General features: G+C 44.8%; 1 protein-coding gene across 2 annotated transcripts in view; it reads left to right on the plus strand.

Moving 5' to 3' along the window:
- GNL3L (G protein nucleolar 3 like) overlaps nt 1–10,093 on the plus strand; it is a 30,174-nt gene extending 20,081 nt beyond the window's left edge. For both annotated transcript variants that reach the window (XM_084790019.1, XM_084790020.1), the window contains exons 14-16: nt 1,197–1,324; nt 4,118–4,340; nt 7,235–10,093. In XM_084790019.1, the coding sequence (XP_084646145.1) occupies nt 1,197–1,324; nt 4,118–4,340; nt 7,235–7,317 (434 nt within the window). In that variant the 3' untranslated portion in view covers nt 7,318–10,093. The remainder of the gene's footprint in view (nt 1–1,196; nt 1,325–4,117; nt 4,341–7,234) is intronic.
- The last annotated feature ends 1,010 nt before the right edge of the window (nt 10,094–11,103 follow it).

Below are 11,103 nucleotides of genomic sequence, written 5' to 3' on the forward strand. Positions count from 1 at the left end.
TATAATTCGGTGGTACAGCTCATGCTTAGCTTTCACAAGGCCCTGGCTTGACCCTCAGCACCAAAAAAGGAGTAAAAGGTATAGTAAGTCAGTGCTCTGTAGATGCTATCTGGGGTATATGGAGGTGTGGCTTTCTAAAACTGGGGAATAGGTTCCTGCTCTTAAACACTATTATTTGTAGCCCTGGCCTGTGGTTCCTACTTCATTCTCTGCTCTGCCCAAGGCTCTCTGATCATACACTTGGGAACAGTTGAGACAGCCCCATTTGACCTGAAATCTTGTTTCTCTTGAGGGCCAGTCATTTCCTTCTCTGGGTCCTCTGAAGTGCTGGGTTACAAATGAGGACAAGAAGACTTACCTGCTTTCTAGTTTATTCCATATGTGGGTGGCTTCAGGCAAGTCAGCCTCCTTGCTGAACTTTAATTTCTGCTTCTGTCAAGTGGGCAGTTGAGAGGGATTTGGAATCATGTTCTAATGGTGATGCTCGACCCTGGATTTATAAGGGCAAGAGGAGTGTCATCACGGCAGGCAATTAGGGCGGAGGTAGGGAAGAGGCTAGGGGTAAAGAACCTTTGCAGGACTTGGTCCTCGAGTGGGATCCTTAAGACTGAGTAGGAATTAAGACATTCAGTGGCGTAGGTGGGATAAAGTTGGTAGAAGTAAGATACGAGGGTAGTGTGGCACAAAGCAGTACGAATGTCTGAGAGTTGCAGTGGAGGCCAATTCTAGGCATGGGCTAAGAGGGAAGAAGAGAAAGGCCTGGTTCTAGGAAGGATTGCCTGCATCACATTCGAGCCAGAGTATAGTGGGTACCATCTGCATGGTTGTACCTTAATCCTATGAGTAAGAGCTGCGGAGTTCCCACTTCTTACATGAGCATGCTGAAGCTTAACCCCCAGCAGGCAAGTGTCCCATAATATTAGCATGTGTTTGTTTTGGTTTTTTTTATTTTGAGACAGGGTCTCGCCATGTAGCCCAGGCTGGCCTTGAAACTCACAATCCTCCTGTTTTACCCTCCTGAGTGCTGCAATTACAGGTATGCCCTACCTAGATTAGTAGTCATGCGTTTACATCTTTGTTACGTAGCCTTGCAGCAGGAACAACCTCACCCATCCCTCGCTCCCCTGGTGGTACCCTCCTGTCCTTTCTGACAGGACCTGACCAGAGGGACCCTAACAGTGGTGCTTGTTTTAAAGGCTTGGCCGTGGGAGAATCCGATGAGCTGTTGGGTGACACGGACCCACAAGAAATGGAGGTCAAGTGGCTTCATTCTCCACTGGTGAAAATAGCAGATGCCATTGAAAACAAAACGACCGTATATAAGGTACCTCTCCACAGCTTCCTGGCAGCTGTCTCCTACACAGGGTTCTGAGAGGCAGTCAGTGTCTTCTGCATATCTCCCCGAGGTGGTGAGGTATGAGTAGCTCACACTTCTGTGGACTTGTGGATGCTTGACCCGGTGTGCTCTTTGCCAGGCAGTGACGCATCCAAGGAGCTCCTTCAAGCAGCTTTGCCAGCCCTGGTTCCAGGCCATAGATGAGGCATCACCATCTTACTCACCCAGTTATTCAAAGAGCACATGACTCTCCTTGCCTTGACTAGTGTCCAGGATCTCATACACTGTTAGTCATCAAATCCCATGGCCAGTCCTAGCCACGTTCTTTTTCTTTCTTTCTTTCTTTTTTTTTTTTCCAAGATAGGGTTTTTCTCTGTGTGGCTTTGGAACTCACTCTGTAGACCAGACTGTCCTGAACTCAGAATCCACCTGCCTCTGCTTCCTGAGTGCTGGTAGGAAAGGTGTGCACCACCACCCCCAGCTTCTTACCATATCTCTTGAGATGTGATCAAAATTTCTCATCTGTATGATTTCTGTAATCCTAGAACATGCTTCTAATCTTCAACATACCTGAATACATGCTCCATGGTTTCTTTGGTGCTGTTTGAGATGGGGGTCTCATGTAGTCAAGGCTGGCTTTGAACACCTAATCCTCCTGCCTCCCAACTCCCCAGTGCTGAGATTACAGGCATGCATCATTGTGCCTGGCTACTCTGTGGTTCCAGTCTGACCCTGTCACTTTCCATGGATGGCTATACAAGACCTTCACATATGACTTTTTATTGTTGTTTGTTTGTTTGTTTAGAGATAAGGTTTCTCTGTGAGTTCAAGGCCAGCTGACACTACCTGTGTCTGTCTCCCAGGTGCTGGGATTAAAGGTGTATGCCACGGTGCCTGGCTGAGATAATTTTTGTCAGTGCTGGGGATTGAACCCAGGGTCTCATATATGTTGGGCAAACCCTTTTCCACTAAGCCACATCCAGCCCCAAGTAACTATTTTAATTAAAATAGAGGGTCCTTTTCCTATTGTTATGTACTTTGTTTATTTCATTTACAAATTTGCTTAGAGAATATGTCACATGATTACTTCAAGAGTTCTCCTTTGTTTTTCATGGTGACATAATATCTGGAAATATTATCAAACATGTCTTGTTGCCATGCTAGTGAGTGAGAATAGTCCTTCAGAAAGAAAGGGGTTCAGGTTGGCCAGGGAGGAAAGTCACCTCTGATTGATATGTCGTAGAAGGAAAAGTCTGAACTTGTGCAGTAACAAGAATCACACTATTCCCATCTTCACATAGTGCTAGAAGTTTCTTGTTTCTAAAGAAAAAAAATCTATAAACTTGCCTGTTTAGGGCTACCTTCCCAAATAAGTTTTCACTGAGCCATGGCCCCTGGACATAGTGTATTTCTTAGAAACTGACTGTAGTTTCCCATCCTTGTGTTACCAGTTCCGGAGTCTATCCAGGCTCCTCAGCAGGCCACCCTGCTGCACAACGCTCAAGAAATATTGCATGGACATACGGTGTAGTGAATGGTAGCTTTGCTCAAACCCACCCCATCTTCCCTTCTCCCTACTAAAGGGTGGTGGCTGGTTATAGTCAGAAGCTGTGAAGCCAGGCTGTGAGGCTCTTAATTTACTCCGCTGTTTACTCGCTAGCTCTGTGACTTCAGGTGTAGTCTTATAAGAATTAAATCACTTAATACATAGAAAAGGAGTTAATAGAGCCACATGGTGCTACTTAATAGCAAGGCTATGTTCTGAGATGTACAGTGGTGTAGGGGTTTTGAGACAGTCTTAAGCTTAGCTAGCTCCAAACTCAGCATGTCGCTGAGACTGGCTTTGCACTTCTGGTCTCCCTGTCTCTCCTGTCTGAGGGCTGAGATCACGAGTATGCTACCGTGGCTGCCTTGACAGCATCTTCATTATGGGCCTATCCTGGAGTGTGCTTCCATAAGCTAAGATGCTTAAGGGAGGCTGGCGCCACATGCCAATATTTGCTTTTACTGCCCCCCTCCCACACAGACTGCTCTTTGTAGTACCCCCATGGGGAGACAACATGCTATTTAGGTTAGGGTTAGCCTGGTTACTCACTGAAGGTGGAACTACGTCTGACATTTTTTTAGTTGCCAGGATTATCCCACATGGCTGGATACAAAGTTAAAAGTACTAGCTGAGGAAGGCCTTGAAGGGTTACTTCAACAAGGATCATTATCATATCAGCGGTCACTAAGTAAATACTACTTTCTGGGTTTTTTTTTCCCCCTTCTTTTGAAAGAGTGTTACTCTTTAGCACAAACTAACCTAGAATTCAGCCATCTAGTCCAGGCTGACCTTATGCCTCAGACTCTTGGCTGCTAAGATAACAGTATGTAAGCCACCACTGCTTCCTTTCCTTTTTCAAATTCTTCTTTGTAGCTAGGTGGTAGTGGGGAGCAGCACATATCTTTAATCCCAGCACTCGGGAGGCGGAGGCAGGCGGACCTCCGTGAGTTCGAGGCCAGCCTGGTCTATAAAGAGAGTCCAGGATAGCCAAGGATGCACAGAGAAACCCTGTCTTGAAAAACCAAACCAAAATGCCTTGCAAACTACCGTACCCAGGCTTCACCCCTGTGTGATGGGCGAACAAATTGAGGCTCATAGGCTCACTAAACACCAGTTAAGATATGGTGGAGCCATAACTGGCTCCAGATTTTCTTCATACTCAAGTCTATACTTGGCTTCTCTGTCGGAGTGTTTGGAGATCAAGACCCTACCTTTTTTTCTCCCCAATTCCCCAGATTGGAAATCTCACTGGGTATTGTACCAATCCAAACTGTCATCAGATGGGGTGGGCTAAGCGCAATGTGGACCACCATTGTCCCCAAAACAACCGGACGGTGGATGTCACTTCAGTGGACCGCCGCCCGATGTTGCAGAGGATCCTGGAGACAGACCCACTTCAACAAGGCCAGGCTCTGGCATCTGCCTTGAAGAATAAGAAAAAATTGCAGAAGCGTTCAGGTAGGGGTACCTGACCATTCCTATGCTCTGAAAAATGCCTCATTGGGGCCAGGATTCGGGGCTTTAAATAAGCATCTGCACATGTGTCTGCCTCCATGGAAGGGTTGGAGAGATGAGGTTAGGAAGCTCATGGACTGGGAAGTGGTTCTCAAAATGCAAGCTTACATCAATGCCACCCAAGGGGTTTGGTAAAGCAGGTTTCTGGGACCCATGCTTGTAGAACCACTGACCTTATCTGTGTATCATGTCCCAGGTTTCTTGAGTGCTGTCTATTAAGTAGAATGCATATTATCATTGTACTCTTATCAATAGGCAGTGAATCCAAAAACCCCAGAGGGTTTTGCCATATGCAGCTGTTGAATGATTATTAATGTTTAATATTGGTTCATATTATTAGTAATGCAGTGGTTACTCTTTAGCCAGCTATTTACTCAAATGGCCACAGAAAGTCTAGGACTTGTTAGCCTACAGCACAATACTGAGCAATAATTCCTCCATCCCAAACCTCCGCGCTAGTCTAACTTCCTCCCATTCAGATTTCCCACACCATACTTGCTTTTTACTCATCTCCTAGGTCCAGTTCATTTCTCCTGATGTTTCCCAGTCCTCTCCTCATGGCTCCATCTCCTACTCTCTCTTTCTCCTCCCTTTGCAGGACCTGCATGTCCCACCCTAGTCTGTGTGTTGCTCAGCACTGGCTAGTTGGGTTTTATTGGCAGAACAGAGAACCAATGGTGACATGTTTACATGAACTTGAGACAGGAGATACTTAGAATATATGTCACAAAGTCATGTCCGGATTGAAACTAGAGAGTGGGGTAGAGAAGTCACCGTTTGAATGAGCAAGGGTAAACTGTACACAGTCCATAAGAACATCATGCCGACAGGTGGCTGGTTACTTTCTTGCCCTTCTTAAGACACATATATGGCGAAGTCACACATTCTGTGTCCTCTTTTCCACATGAATGTTTGTCACCGAGCATACAGTTTTTGTTTTATAATTTTTCCATTCTGTGTCTTAGAAATATTTCCACATCAGTACACAAAAGTATTTCTTTTCTTTGTATTAATGGTGGTCCTTTGTGTAGTTGACCCATTCAGGTTTTCAGATATATAGCCCTCCATATCTGTGGCATCTGTGCTACAGATTGTTAAATGGAAATAAAAAATATTTGAAAGAACTTACATCTCTAGGGGCTGGAGAGATGGCTCAGGGTTAGGACCCTCATTGCTCTTGCAGAGGACCCAGACTTAGTTCCTGGCCCTCACATAATGACTCACAACTGTCTCGAACTCCAGTTTCAGGCCATCCAGCTCATCTTCTTATCTCTGCAGACGCTTAGCATGCATGTGATGCATATACATAGTCTTACGCACATATATACACATACAATTTTTTTTTTTAAGACAGGGTTTTACCCTGTAGCTCTGGCTGGCCTGGAACTCACTCTGAGACCAGACTGGCCTCTACCTCACAGAGATCTGCCTGATTCTGCTTCCCAGCCCCATTGCCTTGGCTGGCCTGGAACTCAGTCTGAGCCCAGGCTAGCCTGTAACTCACAGAGATCTGCCTGATTCTGCTTCCCCACCCCATTGCCTTGGCTGGCCTGGAACTCAGTCTGAGCCCAGGCTAGCCTGTAACTCACAGAGATCTGCCTGATTCTGCTTCCCAAGTGCTGGAATTAAAGGTGTGCGCCATCACCACCTGGCTAAATACAATTTTAAAGTTAAAATAGGTGCAGGCTGTTTCTCATTGCTATTTCTTTTTTTTTTTGATTACTTAATTTTTTTAAAATGTTCATTAGTGTTTTGCTTGCGTGTATGTCTGTATGAGGGTGTTGGATCCCCTGGAGCTGGAGTTACAGCCAGTAACTGCCATGTGGGTGCTGGGAATTGAACCCAGGTCCTCTAGAAGAGCAGCTAGTGCTCTTAAGTCCTGAACCATGTCTCCAGCCAGTCACTGGTTTTTGAATGACACAGTGCAGCAGGTGTTTCATAGTATTGGGCATGGCAAGAAGTCTTGATGCACAGGAGGATATGTAGGTTATATGAAGGTGCTATAGCATTTGTAGTAAGGTCATGGCTTTGTTAGCCCCTGTGGATACTGAGGAGTGAGAGAACACTTACTCAGAGTGTTAATAAAGGTAACTTTGTTCGCTCCTCAGTATCTATGGTTAGCAAATAAAGATGTAGGTAGGGCTGCTTGACTGTGATGTCTGTTCTTTTTAGCTAAGCCATATTTTACCGCCATCTGGATCTGGCTCTACAGAGTCCTGGGAATCCAGGTGTGAATTGCCCTTAAACTCCAAGTCTTGCTAGGGAGTAGAGAGGACATAAAGCAGACACCGACGACAGTGCAGCTTGGTCACTCTGAGGGCACATACAGCGAGCGTTTTGAGGGATCTTAGCCAAGATTGGAGATAGAGGTAACCAGCAGAGGGTTCCTGGTAAAGTCTCAGGGAATCCTGAGGAACAAGTATATCTCGGGGGTGAGAGCTGGGAGTGGTAAGCAGTCAAGTTCAAAGCTAGTACAAGTGTGCACCCTTTGCTGTGAGCACTTGTTTGGGGGTGGGTAGGGGTAATGGAGGAGTACTAAGTTCATATATTAGAAGGGAGTTACTCTTTTGGTAATTAAAAGACACAAAACTACTTGGAATCCTGTGAGCCTGAAACTGTGAGATAGAAACTATGCTGTGCGATCACATACAGGTGAATGGATTCCGCTGTGACAATTGAGAGTTTTCATGGCCCATTCATTTTGTTGAATGATTAGGTGGCTAACTGAGCCAGGTGGGAGACTGATATAGGCCCAGCCAGTGATAAAGTGGCTGTGGCAGGCCTCCTGTTGGCCAAGCTAGCCACCTAGAGATTGCCTGTGTTTTCTGCATCTACAGATAAAATCGCCAGTAAGTTGTCTGACTCCATGATGTCTATGCTGGACCTCTCTGGCAACTCCGACGACTGTGCTGGTGACTGATGAGTCGGACTTCCCCTCATACTGCAGACACTGCTCCCTGTGGGATGGGAGAATCCAGATGGCGTTCCATTCTCCCTGATGTACCTACATAGCAAATCACCTCCCATACCATGTCTCTACTGCCACAGTGCCCGCCATTCTCATCAGTTACAAGTCTCAAAGGTCTGGAGCTGTCAAACTGCAGGACCCTCTACTTACTTATTATTGTCTTTGAAAATGACTTTGTGCTTGTTTTTGTGGTGCCAGGGATTGAACCTAATAGGTCCTCACACATGTTAGACAAGCATTCTACTGCTGAGCTGTATTAGTGTAATCTTCACCGCCCATTATTTTCACTGGAGAAAGAGTCTGTTTACTCAGCTTCCCGGGTCCTGGGATTATAGGCTATTGCCACCACTCCCAGCTCCCACGGGGTTTTACAAGGTAAATAGAATATCATCAGAGTCTTGGCATGGTGGCAACATACTTGTAATCCTGACACATGGAAGACTAAAGCTAGGAGGATTGCAAGTTATAAGCCATCTCGAACTAGCTGGCAAGACCCTTTCTCAACAAAATAAACAACCCAGAACAAATAAGCAGAGTCCAGGCTTTGGTGGCACACACCTGTAATCCCAGCACTCAGGAGGCAGGGGCAGGTGGATCTCTGTGAGTTCGAGGCCAGCCTGGTCTACAAAGCGAGTCTATGACAGCCAAAGCTACACAGAAAAACCCTGACTCGAAAAACAAACAAACAAACAAACAAAAAAAAGGCCAGGCATGGTGGTACACGCCTTTAATCCCAGCATTCAAGATACAGAGGCAAGCCAAACTCTAAATTCAAGGTCACCTTGGTCTATAGAATGAGTTCCTCACAGCCAAGGCTACACAGCTGAAAAAAGAAGTTGTAATTATTAAAAATGCACGTAAACAGAGTCTAAGTGCTGACAGTGTAGCCTACACTCTCAATTCCTGTGTCCCACGCTGTGAGTTAGGCTGGTAAGAATTGACCTCTTGGACGGGTGAATGTTCTAAAGGTTAGACTGCTGAGAAACCTGGCGGTGGCGGCAATGGAACAGGGATGTCCCTGGATGGGTCATCCATTTTGTTCTTATCAGCCCACAAGGTCTCAGTGCCAAGGCATTCCTTAGGCTCTTGCCTGTGCATTTTCCAACTCTATAGGTAGGTCATCATCTGGATAGGTAGGCGTAGAGAAGGCCAGTGGTGTCTTCTGTCTCTGGAAGAGTCTGGGGATAGGGTAGAGGGATGATGATTCTAGACAGGGTATACCTATCGTAGTGAGTTGGAAAGCCATTGGCTGCAGGGTGTTCAGGAAATGGAGACCATACCTGTTTTTTCTGGACAGAGTTAGGTACTGGCTGAGCATCAACTGCCGAACTCTGAATCAGTTATCTCCTTTAACTTCAGTATATCCCTACCAGGCAGGGGTAAGGCTTAGAAAGCTGACAGAATGTGCTTCTTACAATGTTAAAACTTGAGTGTAATTAAAATATTATGCTAGCCTTTTGTTTTGTATTGTATTGCCTTATCAACAAAGGAGCACTACTTTGTGGTGTTTTTTTGTTGTCACACCTCTAAAATATGTTTCCTCTACTCTGGTTTTAAATACTGGTAGCTTTTTATGAAAACTATACTTTCCAGGTCTTTCTAAATGGTGTGCAACTTAATTCACCGATCTCATCAAAGTTTTGGTAGATAATAATGAATTAGAAAGAAAAGCATCTAGATCCTTGAGAATATAAGCTAGCCAAAATAAAATAGAACTAAGACAGTCATGTTGGGATAAAGATTTAGGACTCTGACCAGGTGGGCAGGTGACACAGGTAATTCCAGCGCTCAGAATGCTGAAGCAGGAAGCTAGCTGTGAATCTGAGTCCAGCCTAGGCTGCCGAGGAAGAGGCTCAAAGCAAAACAAAATAGTGTGGGGCTCCAGGTAGCCTACCTCGAATGCATCTCAAGGTGGAGGCGGGGCATAGGCATGCACCAAAGGTCTCCCCATGTAACCCCTGGACTCTGAGCCTCCTGCTCATCTTCCCAACTGCTGGGGTTACAGATGTTTGCCATCGTGCCTGGCTATTTCTTAATTCTTAAAAGAATTTCTTGGGTCTTTCTTCTTAAGAGTATTTATACAATAAATCTCATCCTTTATACTTTTAAGTTCTGTAAGTTTGAACACCCGTCAACAGGGGTGGGCTGCGACTATAATCAAGGTACAGAGGTTTTTTTTTTTTTTGTGGCATTCCCCCAAGTTTACTGTGTCTCCTTGTAGTATAGTCCTGCCCCATCCTCAGATTCCAGCAAGTACCAGGCTCGTTCCTGTTCCTTAGGATGAATATCATAAGCCACCCAGGGGCTGGTTTTGTGGCATTAAGCTTTTACCTTGTTACCTTTAAACTTTACATCTGAGTAAAATACAGGTGTATAAGCTCTGATAAATGGATAAGGATGACTTGTCATCCACACAAGAACAGATGGATTCCATTAGCCGTTCCTCCACCATTTCTCTAGGCCCAGCCCATGGCAATCACTGACTTGTGCTTTTACTCTCTGGCTTGTCTTTTGAAAAGAATTGTAAGTGGAATTTAACTTTTGTGTAACTTTTGAGAATAACTTGCTATAAATTATAGACTTGAGACCCGTGTCACTGGGTGTATCAATAGTTCTGATTTCTGTCTCATACTTTATTGTGTGGATGTCTTACTGCTTATTCTATCCCAAGTTGGAGGACATTCTTTACAGTTGAGGAGAAAACTGAATAAAGCTGCTATAAACACTGTGTGTGACTGTTTTCATTTCTTTGGCATTACTCCCTAGAGTTGGATTGCTGGAATATATGGTAAGCATATGATTACCATTCTAAGAAATACCTAAACTTCTTTGTTCATTTAGTGTACATTAAAAATAAACTCTATTATTATTTTGACTGCATGTATGTCTGTGGACCATGTGCATGGCTTGGTGCCCACGGAGGCCAGAAAAAGTGCCAGATTCCATGGGACTGAAATTATACATGGTTGTGAGCCACTGCGTGAATGCTGGGAACTGAACCTGGGTCCTCTGCAAAAACAGCAAGTGCTCTTAACTGCTGAGCCATCTCTCTGATCCCTAATGTACATTTTGAGTTAACTTCAAAACATTGGTTTTCATTTTAACATGCACACATGGGCACACATACATATTTATGTCTATATACATACACGTTAGCCATCATTTATGGACCTCTGGGCTGTTCCCCTAGCTTGTCTCTTGTAAACAGTATAACAATAAACATGAATATGCAGCTGCCCTTGTGCTATGATGCCTTGAATACCTTCAGGTATATATCCAAGAGTGTAGCTGTTTTATATGGCGGTTGTACTTTTGAGAAGCTTATCTTATGACTTATGTGTGTGCGAGGGAATACCACATGTGTGGGGGTGCCTGAGGAAGCCAGAAAGCATCAAACTCCTTGGAACTGGAGTCAAAGGTTGTGATAGCAGCACTAGGAATGAAACTAGTCCTCGGGAAGAGCAGCAAATGTTTGTACCTACTGAGCCACCTTTCCAGTGCCAGACGTTGAACTTTTAACTTTTCGAGGAATCTCCATACTGCTTTCCATGGGGCCTACGCTGGTTTCTCTTTCCCCACATCCTTACCAGTATTTATTTATTGTCATTTGTTTTCTTGATGACTGCCATTCTGGCTGGGGTAAGATGGAGTCTCAAAGCAGTTTTAAGGGGCATTTCCCCTGTTGACTAAGGATCATGAACCTTTAAAAAATGATTGGCGATTTCTATTTCTAAAAAA

Source organism: Acomys minous, assembly GCF_964271855.1.
Source record: "Acomys minous genome assembly, chromosome: 7".
NCBI classification, from domain to species: domain Eukaryota; kingdom Metazoa; phylum Chordata; class Mammalia; order Rodentia; family Muridae; genus Acomys; species Acomys minous.